The sequence below is a fragment of the Anomaloglossus baeobatrachus genome, chromosome 5, assembly GCF_048569485.1.
Source record: "Anomaloglossus baeobatrachus isolate aAnoBae1 chromosome 5, aAnoBae1.hap1, whole genome shotgun sequence".
Classification (NCBI taxonomy): Eukaryota; Metazoa; Chordata; class Amphibia; order Anura; family Aromobatidae; genus Anomaloglossus; species Anomaloglossus baeobatrachus.
The window spans coordinates 470,475,494-470,490,111 of NC_134357.1; the positions used below are offsets into that span (position 1 = coordinate 470,475,494).

The 14,618-nt window shown below is 49.8% G+C and overlaps 1 protein-coding gene across 2 annotated transcripts in view; it reads right to left on the reverse strand.

Moving 5' to 3' along the window:
• The window catches only part of PREX1 (phosphatidylinositol-3,4,5-trisphosphate dependent Rac exchange factor 1), a 191,925-nt gene that overhangs the window by 54,205 nt on the left and 123,102 nt on the right, over positions 1-14,618 (reverse strand). For both annotated transcript variants that reach the window (XM_075350642.1, XM_075350643.1), the window contains 2 exons: positions 10,656-10,804; positions 10,038-10,123 (listed from right to left, as the gene is read on the reverse strand). In XM_075350642.1, the coding sequence (XP_075206757.1) occupies positions 10,038-10,123; positions 10,656-10,804 (235 nt within the window). The remainder of the gene's footprint in view (positions 1-10,037; positions 10,124-10,655; positions 10,805-14,618) is intronic.

Genomic DNA, 14,618 nt, shown 5'->3' on the forward strand with positions numbered 1-14,618 from the left:
GCACACATACTACACTGTACACACATACCACACAAATACACGTCATACTGTACGTAAAGAAGGGAATTTTGTTTACTTACCGTAAATTCCTTTTCTTCTAGCTCTAATTGGGAGACCCAGACAATTGGGTGTATAGCTACTGCCTCCGGAGGCCACACAAAGTATTACACTTAAAAGTGTAAGGCCCCTCCCCTACTGCCTATACACCCCCCGTGGGATCACGGGATCCTCAGTTTTAGTGCAAAAGCAAGAAGGAGGAAAGCCAATAAACTGGTTTAAGCAAATTCAATCCGAAGGAATATCGGAGAACTGAAACCATTCAACATGAACAACATGTGTATACAAAAAAACAGGGGCGGGAGCTGGGTCTCCCAATTAGAGCTAGAAGAAAAGGAATTTACGGTAAGTAAACAAAATTCCCTTCTTCTTTGTCGCTCTATTGGGAGACCCAGACAATTGGGATGTCCAAAAGCAATCCCTGGGTGGGTAAAATAATACCTCATGATAGGGCCGTAAAAACGGCCCCTTTTCTACAGGTGGGCAATCGCCGCCTGAAGGACTTGTCTACCTAGGCTGGCGTCCGCCGAAGCATAGGTATGCACCTGATAATGCTTGGTAAAAGTGTGCAGACTCGACCAGGTAGCCGCCTGGCACACCTGCTGAGCCGTAGCCTGGTGCCGTAATGCCCAGGACGCACCCACGGCTCTGGTAGAATGGGCTCTCAGCCCTGAGGGAACCGGAAGCCCCGCAGAACGGTAGGCTTCAAGAATTGGTTCCTTGATCCACCGAGCCAAGGTTGACTTGGAAGCCTGCGACCCTTTACGCTGGCCAGCGACAAGGACAAAGAGTGCATCCGAGCGGCGCAGAGGTGCCGTGCGGGAAATGTAGATTCTGAGTGCTCTCACCAGATCCAACAAATGCAAATCCTTTTCACATTGATGAACTGGACGAGGACACAAAGAAGGTAAGGAGATATCCTGATTGAGATGAAAGGAGGATACCACCTTAGGGAGAAACTCCGGAATCGGGCGCAGAACCACCTTGTCCTGGTGAAACACCAGGAAGGGAGATTTGCATGACAGCGCTGCTAGCTCGGACACTCTCCGAAGAGACGTGACCGCTACTAGAAAGGCCACTTTCTGTGAAAGGCGAGAAAGGGAAACATCCCTCATAGGCTCGAAAGGCGGCTTCTGGAGAGCAATTAGAACCCTGTTCAGATCCCAGGGCTCTAACGGCCGCTTGTAAGGAGGGACGATATGACAAACCCCTTGCAGGAACGTGCGTACCTGAGGAAGTCGTGCTAGGCGCTTCTGAAAAAATACAGATAGCGCTGAGACTTGTCCCTTGAGGGAGCCGAGCGACAAACCTTTTTCCAACCCGGATTGCAGGAAGGAAAGAAAAGTAGGCAATGCAAATGGCCAGGGAGAAGCTTCCTGAGCAGCGCACCAAGATAAGAATATCTTCCACGTCCTGTGGTAGATCTTGGCAGAGGATAGTTTCCTAGCCTGTCTCATGGTGGCAATGACCCCTTGAGATAATCCTGAAGACGCTAGGATCCAGGACTCAATGGCCACACAGTCAGGTTGAGGGCCGCAGAATTCTGATGGAAAAACGGCCCTTGAGACAGCAAGTCTGGTCGGTCTGGTAGCGCCCACGGTTGTCCTACCGTGAGATGCCACAGATCCGGGTACCACGACCTCCTTGGCCAGTCTGGAGCGACGAGGATGGCGCGGTGGCAGTCGGACCTGATCTTGCGTAGCACTCTGGGCAACAGTGCCAGAGGAGGAAACACATAAGGGAGTTGAAACTGCGACCAATCCTGAACTAAGGCGTCCGCCGCCAGAGCTCTGAGATCGTGAGACCGTGCCATGAAGGCCGGAACCTTGTTGTTGTGCCGGGACGCCATTAGGTCGACGTCCGGCATCCCCCAGCGACGACAAATTTCCTGAAACACGTCCGGGTGAAGAGACCATTCCCCTGCGTCCATACCCTGGCGACTGAGGAAGTCTGCTTCCCAGTTTTCTACGCCCGGGATGTGAACTGCGGATATGGTGGATGCCGTGCCTTCCACCCACGTCAGAATCCGCCGGACTTCCTGGAAGGCTTGCCGACTGCGTGTCCCTCCTTGGTGGTTGATGTATGCCACCGCTGTGGAGTTGTCCGACTGAATTCGGATCTGCTTGCCTTCCAGCCACTGCTGGAAGGCTTGTAGGGCAAGATACACTGCTCTGATTTCCAGAACATTGATCTGAAGGGTGGACTCTTGCTGAGTCCACGTACCTTGAGCCCTGTGGTGGAGAAACACTGCTCCCCACCCTGATAGACTCGCGTCCGTTGTGACCACCGCCCAGGATGGGGGTAGGAAAGACTTTCCTATTGACAATGAGGTGGGAAGAAGCCACCACTGAAGAGAATCCTTGGCCGCCTGAGAAAGGGAGACGTTCCTGTCTAGGGACGTCGACTTCCCGTCCCATTGGCGGAGAATGTCCCATTGTAGTGGACGCAGATGAAACTGCGCGAAAGGGACTGCCTCCATTGCTGCTACCATCTTCCCCAAGAAGTGCATGAGGCGTCTCAAGGGGTGCGACTGGCCTTGAAGGAGAGATTGCACCCCTGTCTGTAGTGAACGCTGTTTGTCCAGCGGAAGCATCACTTTCGCTGAGAGAGTATGAAACTCCATGCCAAGGTATGTTATCGATTGGGTCGGGGTGAGATTTGACTTTGAAAAGTTGATGATCCACCCGAAACTCTGGAGAGTCTCCAGCGCAACGTTCAGGCTGTGTTGGCATGCCTCTTGAGAATGTGCCTTGACAAGTAGATCGTCCAAGTAAGGGATCACGGAGTGACCCTGAGAGTGCAGGACAGCTACTACTGCTGCCATGACCTTGGTGAAGACCCTTGGGGCTGTCGCCAGACCGAAAGGCAGGGCTACGAACTGAAGGTGTTCGTCTCCTATAACGAAGCGTAGAAAACGCTGGTGCTCTGGAGCAATCGGCACGTGGAGATAAGCATCTTTGATGTCTATTGATGCTAGGAAATCTCCTTGAGACATTGAGGCGATGACGGAGCGGAGGGATTCCATCCGGAACCGCCTGGTTTTCACATGCTTGTTGAGCAGTTTTAGGTCCAGAACAGGACGGAAAGACCCGTCCTTTTTTGGCACCACAAACAAATTGGAGTAAAAACCGTGACCTTGCTCCTGAAGAGGAACAGGGATCACCACTCCTTCTGCCTTTAGAGAGCACACCGCCTGCAGAAGAGCATCGGCTCGGTCGGGAGGCGGAGAAGTTCTGAAGAATCGAGTTGGAGGACGAGAACTGAACTCTATCCTGTACCCGTGAGACAAAATGTCTCTCACCCAACGGTCTTTGACCTGTGGCAGCCAAATGTCGCAAAAGCGGGAGAGCCTGCCACCGACCGAGGATGCGGAGAGAGGAGGCCGAAAGTCATGAGGAAGCCGCCTTGGTAGCGGTTCCTCCGGCTGCTTTCTTTGGGCGTGACTGAGCCCGCCAAGAATCTGAACTCCTCTGATCCTTTTGAGTCCTTTTGGACGAGGAGAATTGGGACCTGCCCGAGCCTCGAAAGGACCGAAACCTCGACTGTCCCCTCCTCTGTTGGGGTTTATTTGGTCTGGGCTGAGGTAAGGATGAATCCTTACCCTTGGATTGTTTAATGATTTCATCCAATCTCTCACCAAACAGTCTGTCACCAGCAAATGGCAAACTGGTTAAGCACTTTTTGGAAGCAGAATCTGCCTTCCATTCCCTTAACCACAATGCTCTGCGTAAAACCACGGAGTTGGCGGACGCCACTGCCGTACGGCTCGTAGAGTCCAGGACAGCATTGATAGCGTAAGACGCAAATGCAGTCATTTGAGAGGTTAAGGACGCTACTTGCGGAACAGATGTACGCGTGACAGTGTCAATTTGCGCAAGACCAGCTGAAATAGCTTGGAGTGCCCATACAGCTGCGAATGCAGGAGCATACGACGCGCCGATAGCTTCATAGATGGATTTCAGCCAGAGCTCCATCTGTCTATCAGTGGCATCTTTAAGAGAATCCCCATCTTCCACTGCAACTATGGATCTAGCCGCAAGCCTGGAGATTGGAGGATCCACCTTTGGACACTGGGTCCAGCTCTTGACCACGTCAGGGGGAAAGGGATAGCGTGTATCCTTAAGCCGTTTGGAGAAACGCTTATCTGGATAAGCGTAGTGTTTCTGAACTGCTTCTCTGAAGTCAGAGTGGTCCAGAAAAGCACTCAATTTACGCTTGGGATACCTGAAATGGAATTTCTCCTGCTGTGAAGCTGACTCCTCCGCTGAAGGAGCTTGGGGAGAAATATCCAACATTTTATTGATGGACGCTATGAGATCATTCACTATGGCGTCACCATCAGGTGTATCCAGATTGAGAGCGGTCTCAGGATCAGAATCCTGATCAGCTACCTCTGCCTCGTCGTATAGAGAGTCCTCCTGTTGGGACCCTGACCAGTGTGATGAAGTCGAGGGCCGCTCATAGCGAGCTCGCTTAGGCTGTCTGGGACTGTCGTCCGTGTCAGAGCCGTCACCCTGGAATGCCTGGGACACCTCCGGAGCCCGGAGCTGTTCCAACTGAGGGGGACCAGGGGACAGTGATTCAACCGTGCCCATGGTCTGAGTTACTGGTCTAGACTGCAAAGTTTCTAGGATTTTAGTCATAGTCACAGATAATCTATCAGCAAAAGCTGCAAACTCTGTCCCCGTCACCTGGACAGTATTCACAGGTGGTTCTCCCTGGGTCACCTCTAGCAGAGGCCCCGGCCGAACAAGTGCCACAGGGGCCGAGCACTGCACACAATGGGGGTCAGTGGAACCTGCCGGTAGAGTAGCCCCACATGCGGTACAGGCAGCATAGAAAGCCTGTGCCTTGGCACCCTTGCTTTTTGCGGACGACATGCTGTTGTCTCAGAGCAATCTAGGAGGGTATATAGTGAAGAATTACCAGCGCCCGTACAGTGCAATGTATAGCATGCAAGCATAAAAATACAATTGTACACTTCGGCACTAGTGGGGTAGGCACCAGAGGTGCCACTTACCGCCCGCTGAAAGCGGGTGTGTGGTCGCTAGAATCCCGTGCCTGGGTCTCCCATAACTTGTCTCCCCTTCTCCAGCTCAAACTGCATGCAGGAATGGCTGCCGGCGTTCTGTGAAGAGGGGCGGACCGTGGGCGTGCCTCAGACGAAGAGCGGGAAACCAGCGTCCCACTGTGCTCAGTGTGAGGGCTGGAGTATGTAAAGTAAACTCCATCCCTCGGCGCTGACGTTCTGCACAGCGTCCCGCCCCCACCCTGACTGGCAGGCCTGGGGGCGGGAACGAAACGAAACTAGGCCGCAAAAAGCCGGGGACTGTAGTAGTAAGCGCGGCCGTCAAATATGCACGGCCAGCGCGGAAGTCCCCGGCGAACCACAAGTCCCAGCCGCGCCGCAGTTAAAACTGACAGCAGCGGCCGGCGCGACCGTTTCCAAAACATTAACTCCTTCAGCTAGCTGAAGATAGTGTGGCACAAGCGCGCAGCGCTGTTGTCCCGGGCGCACTAACACACCCAGCAATGCTGGTGTGTGTGTGCGCGATTTGCACGGGGACACAGAGTACCTTAATGTAGCAGGGTCCTGTCCCTGACGATACTCAGCTCCATGTCCAGCAGATCCCAGGGGCTGTGGATGGAGCTCGGCCTCAGTGCCTGGAGACCGGTAAGATCCCACTTCACCCAGAGCCCTAAGGGGATGGGGAAGGAAAGCAGCATGTGGGCTCCAGCCTCCGTACCCGCAATGGGTACCTCAACCTTAACAAACACCGCCGACAAAAGTGGGGTGAGAAGGGAGCATGCTGGGGACCCTAGTATGGGCCCTCTTTTCTTCCATCCGACATAGTCAGCAGCTGCTGCTGACTAAACAGTGGAGCTATGCGTGGATGTCAGCCTCCTTCGCACAAAGCTTGAAAACTGAGGATCCCGTGATCCCACGGGGGGTGTATAGGCAGTAGGGGAGGGGCCTTACACTTTTAAGTGTAATACTTTGTGTGGCCTCCGGAGGCAGTAGCTATACACCCAATTGTCTGGGTCTCCCAATAGAGCGACAAAGAAAATACCATACTACACACAAATACTATACTGTACACACATCATACTGTACACATGCCATACTGTACACGCACCAAACTATGCACACCATACTGTACACACATGCCATACTGTACAAATACCATACTACACACAAATACTATACTGTACACACGTCATACTGTACACGCACCAAACTATGCACACCATACTGTACACATGCCATACTGTACAAATACCATACTACACACAAATACTATACTGTATACATGCCATACTGTACACATGCCAAAATATGCACACCATACTGTACACATGCCATACTGTACACACAAATACCATACTACACACAAATACTATACTGTATACATGCCATACTGTACACATGTCAAACTATGCACACCATACTGTACACACATGCCATACTGTACACATAAATACCATACTATACACATGCCAAACTACGCACACCATACTGCACACATGCCATACTGTACACACGCCATACTGTTCACACAAATACCATACTGTACACATGCCATACTGTACACACAAATACCATACTATACACATGCCAAATTACGCACACCATATTGTACACACAAATCCCATACTGTACACATGTCATACTGTACACACAAATCCCATACTGTACACATGTCATACTGTACACACAAATACCATACTGTACACACGCAAAACTGTACACGCGAAACGTTACAAACATGGAATACTGTACATATGCAATACTGTACACAAAAACCATACCGTACACCGATACACATGCAATACTGTACATAAATAACATACTATACACATACATTCCTTTGTATACATACTGTACAAACATGCAATACTTACAGTATATATCATACTGAATACATATACTACACTATACACACACACAACTGTATACAAATACACATGCGCACAAACAAATAATTTACACATCAACATACACAAACACATACAATACATACATATATAGAACATACAGTATAACAAAACAGAATGCTATACATAAAGAGTATACACATACCCATAGACCATAATGTGCACATGTACATAGCATCTAGTGCCCCGACATATACACATATCACACAGTGCACACACATACAGTATGCACACATACTGTACCATCGTAAATAGAAAAAGATCCAGCATCTTTCTATTTACCTAGAGCTCACCTGGATAGTCGGCATTCAGCCTTTTGTGCACCACCCGGACTTTATTGAATTTACCGGTGTACTCCTTAATATCGGGTGAGCTGTAAGACTCTTTTTTTCTTATACCCATACCATTGTGTACAAACACATATACAGTACAGTCATGGCCAAAAGTTTTCAGAATGCTACAAATATTAATTTTTACAAAGTCTACTGCTTAAGTTTTTCTAATGGCAATTTGCATATACTTCAGAATGTCATAAAGAGTGATCAGCTTAACAGCAATGACTTGCAAAGTCAATATTGGCTAAGAAAATGAACTTCAACCCCCAAAACACATTTCAACAGCATTGCATTCCTGCCTTAAAAGGAGCAGCTAACATTGTTTTAGTGATTGTTCCATTAACACAGGTGTGGGTGTTGATGAGGACAGCGCTGGCGATCAATCAGTCATGATTAAGTAAGAATGACACCACTGGACACTTTAAAAGGTTGCTGGTGCTTGGTATTATTGTTTCTCTTTAGTTAACCATGGGTATCTCTAAAGAAACACGTGCAGCCATTATTGCTCTGCACAAAAATGGCCTAACAGGGAAGAGTATCGCAGCTACAAAGATTGCACCTCAGTCAACAATCTATCGCATCATCAAGAACTTCAAGGAAAAAGCTTCCATTGTTGCCAAAAAGGCTCCAGGGCGCCCAAGAAGGACCAGCAAACGCCAGGACCGTATCTTAAAACTGTTTCAACTGCGGGATCGGACTACCAGCAGTGCCGAGCTAGATCTAGATCAGCAATGGCAGCAGGCTGGTGTGAGTGCTTCTGCACGCCCTGTGAGGCGGAGACTGCTTGAGCAAGGCCTGGTTTCAAGGAGGGCAGCAAAGAAGCCACTTCTCTCCAGAAAAAACATCAGGGACTGACTGATATTCTGCAAAAGGTACAGGAAGTGGACTGCTGAGGACTGGGGTAAAGTCATTTTCTCAGATGAATCCCCTTTTCGATTGTTTGGGACATCTGGAAAACAGCTTATTAGGAGAAGAAGAGGTGAGCGCTACCACCAGTCTTGTCTCATGCCAACTGTTAAGCATCCTGAAACGATTCATGTGTGGGGTTGCTTCTCAGCCAAGGGAATCGGCTCACTCACAGTCTTGCCTAAAAACACAGCCATGAATAAAGAATGGTACCAGAATGTCCTCCAAGAGCAACTTCTCCCAACTGTCCAAGAGCAGTTTGGCGCCCAACAATGCCTTTTCCAGCATGATGGAGCACCTTGCCATAAAGCAAAGGTGATCACTAAATGGCTCATGGAACAAAACATAGAGATTTTGGGTCCATGGCCTGGAAACTCCCCTGATCTTAATCCCATTGAGAACTTGTGGGCAATCCTCAAGAGACGGGTGGACGAACAAAAACCAACAAATTCTGGCAAAATGCAAGCATTGCTTATGCAAGAATGGACAGCTATCAGTCAGGATATGATCCAGAAGTTGATTGAGAGCATGCCAGGGAGAATTGCAGAGGTCCTGAAGAAGAAGGGTCGACACTGCAAATATTGACTTGTTGCATTAACTCATTCTAACTGTCAATATAACCTTTTGGTACTCATAATATGATTGCAATTATATTTCTGTATGTGATGTAAACATCAGACAAACACAATTAAAAACCAGAGGGCAACAGATCATGTGAAAATTTAATTTTGGTGTCATTCTCAAAACTTTTGGCCATGACTGTATATACAAACACCATACTGTGAACACGTACATATCATATTGTGCACCCACATGTACACACACTATACATTGTACATATAGCGCACTACACAAATTCATAGATACCATACTGTACACACATGTAGAATCCAAACACACACACACTATCACATACTCACACAGTACACAGATATACAGCGCGATATACAAACACATTCTTTACATGCATGTAGAGTACTCACACATACATTCTGTACACAAAAATACACTTACCTTCATACAGTATAACACATATATACATATATACAATCTAGTTTACCAACATATATACATCCCTTACAGTGCATGTGTATGTACATAGACAAAACACACCTACATACAAACACAGAGAGAGCACATACAATGCACACACATCATACATTGAGCACATTTATTTATATATATATATACAGTACCAGGGGCGGATACAGACAGCAGAGGGCACCTAAAATAATGAACCTCTTCACATCATGTAAACCAATACACCGTCCAGCAGCAAACAAGAGTTCTGAAAGTCAATAGCGGAGTCCCTCACATGCAATCTGATAGACAGACACACATACAGCACACGTGTACACACCAATCACCTACAGACACCTTTACACTTTGTATAGTTTGCTTTTAGTCCTAAACCTTCTAGTCCTGATGTAAAATGGTAAATCAATGCCTCGGGGGGTCATAAAGCAGTCTGCTGCCTGCCACCCCTGCACACCAGATGTCGGCCTCACATCTGTAGGTACTTAGGATGTGGTGGATATTTTTGATGCTCGCCGGCTGTGATTGACATTAGACACAGCACTTGTTATGAAGCGTTCACCATGAAGTCTGAGCTTCTCATACAAGAGGAGACGTCTTCTGAGTGTAAAAAACATGATGCTTATATGGCCCGGCTGATGCAGAGATGAGACCCTGACATGTCCATAGCACAGCAATAATATGTGACACTATGCCAAGTCTGTATTCAATGTCTACACCGCACCTCTAATCACTTCATGAACCCATCACTGCACCCACAGGTCTCACCTCTCCCCACTGCGTGGACGTAAGGAGGAGCTGAACCCCTGATCTGGAAACACAGGGACTGTGGACAATCCGGAATCTTCACAATTCTAGAGCAACAAGATGAATAATTACATTCAGAGAGGATAATGTCGGGCGGTATATAATATCCCTCCCCCACAACAATCAATTCTCACCCATTGTAGAAGTGTCCAGTACAGATATCATGTAACGTCATGTTCTGCACCTCACATCACAGCACACCCCGTAATATAAAGGGACTCGCCGGATGCTGCACAAACATTTTAAAGACCCTTATACACATTAGACTAATGCCGGCCACATTTGCCAACATTGATGGGTTTGGACGACACGAATATCTAAATGGGTGCAGCCTACTGATTGTCGGGGCAGGTGTCAATCAGGTAGGTCTCATTTTCCGATCGTTTTGTTCTTCAGGAGATAAGCTGCTGGCTGAGATTCTGTTGGCAGTGCTCTTACAGAGGACACAGGAGCACTCAGATAAAGTCGTGCCCCTTTGTATAGGACAGACAGCTGAGATGGCTGTCGGCTGAATGGTTGGCCAAAGCATCGGCCAGCCAACAGCCATATAATGTGTATGGAGGGACTTACGACACTTACTCTTTGGATTTGGTTGCCACCAGGATGCGGATTGGCCGCCGAGCGCAAAACGACTGGTTCAGAAGAATCTCCACCTCAGAAAAGGGTCTGAGGAAGACGAGGTCTTCATTAATGGTGTAGATCTTACGTCCAACCTGTAGTCCAGCCATCTAACAGGCAGAAGAGAGGGACATTAACAAAATGATGAAATTTAAATATCAGACTCTGCCATCAACATTTTTTGCTCTTTTAGTCCAATTGGTGGTCCGAGAGTGATTTGAGGAAAAGAAGGGAATTTTGTTTACTTACCGTAAATTCCTTTTCTTCTAGCTCCTATTGGGAGACCCAGACAATTGGGGTGTATAGCTTCTGCCTCCGGAGGCCACACAAAGTATTACACTTTAAAAAGTGTAACCCCTCCCCTCTGCCTATACACCCTCCCGTGCATCACGGGCTCCTCAGTTTTGGTACAAAAGCAGGAAGGAGGAAACTTATAAATTGGTCTAAGGTAATTTCAATCCGAAGGATGTTCGGAGAACTGAAAACCATGAACCAAAAGAACAATTCAACATGAACAACATGTGTACACAAAAGAACAAACAGCCCGAAGGAAACAGGGGCGGGTGCTGGGTCTCCCAATAGGAGCTAGAAGAAAAGGAATTTACGGTAAGTAAACAAAATTCCCTTCTTCTTTGTCGCTCCATTGGGAGACCCAGACAATTGGGACGTCCAAAAGCAGTCCCTGGGTGGGTAAAAGAATACCTCAATAACAGAGAGCCGAAAAACGACCCCTTCCTACAGGTGGGCAACCGCCGCCTGAAGGACTCGCCTACCTAGACTGGCATCTGCCGAAGCATAGGTATGCACTTGATAGTGTTTTGTGAAGGTGTGCAGACTAGACCACGTAGCTGCCTGACACACCTGCTGAGCCGTAGCCCTTAACACCCTGTTAAGGTCCCAGGGTTCCAGCGGACGCTTGTAGGGTGGAACTATGTGGCAAACTCCCTGCAGGAACGTGCGGACCTGCGGAAGCCTTGCCAGGCGCTTTTGAAAAAATACTGAGAGCGCCGATACTTGTCCCTTGAGAGAGCCGAGTGACAAACCCTTGTCCATTCCGGATTGAAGGAATGAAAGAAAAATGGGTAAGGCAAAAGGCCAGGGAGTAAACCCTTATCAGAGCACCAGGACAAGAAGATCCGCCACGACCTGTAATAGATCTTGGCGGACGTTGGTTTCCTGGCCTGTCTCATAGTGGCAATGCCATCCTGAGATAAACCCGACGACGCTAGGAGCCAGGACTCAATGGCCACACAGTCAGGTTGAGGGCCGCAGAATTCAGATGGAAAAACGGCCCTTGTGACAGCAGGTCTGTGCGGTCTGGAAGCGCCCACGGCTGACCCACCGTGAGATGCCACAGATCCGGGTACCACGACCGCCTCGGCCAATCTGGAGCGACGAGAATGGCGCGACGACAGTCGGATCTGATCTTGCGTAACACTCTGGGCAACATCGCCAGAGGAGGAAGCACATAAGGGAGTCGAAACTGCGACCAATCCTGAACTAACGCGTCCGACGCCAGAGCTCTGTGATCTTGAGACCGTGCCATGAAGGCCGGGACCTTGTTGTTGTGCCGTGACGCCATGAGATCGATGTCCGGCGTTCCCCAGCGGCGACCGATCTCTCGAAACACGTCTGGGTGAAGAGACCATTCCCCCGCATCCATGCCCTGACGACTGGGAAAGTCTGCTTCCCCAGTTTTCTACGCCCGGGATGTGAACTGCGGAGATGGTGGAGGCTGTGGCCTCCGCCCACAGCAGAATCCGCCGGAGTTCCTGGAAGGCTTGACGGCTGCGCGTGCCGCCCTGGTGGTTGATGTACGCGACCGCCGTGGCGTTGTCCGACTGTATGCGGATCTGCCTGCCCTCCAGCCACCGATGGAACGCCTTTAGGGCTAGATACACTGCCCTTATCTCCAGAACATTGATCTGAAGGGAAGACTATCGGAGTCCAGGTTCCCTGAGCCCTGTGGTGGAGAAAAACCGCTCCCCACCCTGACAGGCTCGCATCCGTCGTGACCACAGCCCAGGATGGGGGCAGGAAGGATTTTCCCTGCGATAGAGAAGTGGGAAGAAGCCACCACTGAAGAGAGGTTTTGGCTGTAAGGGAAAGAGAGACGTTCCTGTCGAGGGACGTCGACCTCCTGTCCCATTTGCGGAGAATGTCCCATTGGAGTGGGCGCAGCTGGAACTGCGCGAAGGGCACTGCCTCCATTGCTGCCACCATCTTCCCCAGGAAGTGCATGAGGCGCCTCAAGGGGTGTGACTGACCCCGAAGAAGAGATTGCACCCCTGTCTGCAGCGAAAGCTGTTTGTCCAGCGGTAGCTTGACTACCGCTGAGTGAGTATGAAACTCCATCCCGAGGTAAGTCAGTGATTGGGTCGGTGTCAACTTGGACTTTGGGAAGTTGATGATCCACCCGAACTGCTGGAGAGTCTCCAGAGCGACGGTCAGGCTGTGTTAACACGCCACCCGGGAGGGAGCCCTGACTAGGAGATCGTCTAAGTAAGGGATCACCGAGTGGCCCTGAGAGTGTAGGATCGCCACAACGGATGCCATGACCTTGTGAAGACCCGTGGGGCTGTCGCCAGGCCGAAAGGCAGTGCCACGAACTGAAGGTGTTCGTCCCCGATGGCGAAACGCAGGAAGCGTTGATGCTCGGGTGCGATCGGCACATGGAGATAAGCATCCTTGATGTCGATCGATGCTAGGAAGTCTCCTTGTGACATCGAAGCGATGACCGAGCGGAGAGATTCCATCCGAAACCTTCTGGTGCTCACATGCCTGTTGAGCAATTTGAGGTCCAGAACGGGACGGAATGATCCGTCTTTCTTTGGCACCACGAACAAGTTGGAGTAGAAGCCGTGACCATGTTCCTGAGGGGGAACGGGAATCACCACTCCTTCTGACTTCAGAACGCCCACAGCCTGAAAAAGTGCTCCGGCCCGAGATGGGGGCGGAGATGTTCTGAAGAAACGAGTCGGAGGATGAGAGATGAACTCTATCCTGTAACCGTGAGACAGAATGTCTCTCACCCATCGGTCTTGGACATGTGGCCACCAGGCGTCGCAAAAGCGGGAGAGCCTGCCACCGACCGAGGAGCGGTTCGGGGAAGCCGAAAGTCATGAGGATGCCGCCTTGGAGGCATTGCCTCCGGCGTTTTTTTGGGGGCGTGACTTAGACCGCCACGCATAAGAGTTCCTCTGGCCCTTCTCTGGCCTGTTGGACGAGGAGGATTGGGACTTGGCTGAGGGCCGAAAGGACCGAAAACTCGGTTGTATTTTCCGTTGCTGAGGTCTCTTCGGTTTGGACTGGGGTAAGGACGAGTCCTTTCCCTTGGATTCCTTAATAATTTCATCCAATCGTTCGCCAAACAATCGGTCGTCAGAAAACGGCAAACCGGTCAAGAACTTCTTGGAAGCAGAGTCTGCCTTCCATTCGCGTAGCCACATGGCCCTGCGGACTGCCACCGAATTAGCGGATGCTACCGCTGTACGGCTAGCAGAGTCCAGGACGGCGTTCATGGCGTAGGACGAAAAAGCCGACGCCTGAGAAGTCAAAGACGCAACTTGCGGAGCAGAGGTACGTGTGACCGCATTAATCTCAGACAGACAAGCTGAGATAGCTTGGAGTGCCCACACGGCTGCAAAGGCCGGGGCAAAAGATGCGCCTGTGGCTTCATAGATGGATTTCACCAGGAGCTCTATCTGCCTGTCAGTGGCATCCTTGAGCGATGAGTCATCTGCAACTGATACTACAGATCTAGCCGCCAGTCTAGAGACTGGAGGATCCACCTGGGACATTGAGCCCAACCCTTAACTACGTCAGAGGGGAAGGGGTAACGTGTGTCATTAAGTTGCTTAGTAAGGCGCTTGTCCGGAAATGCTCTGTGCTTCTGGACAGCATCTCTGAAGTTAGAGTGATCGA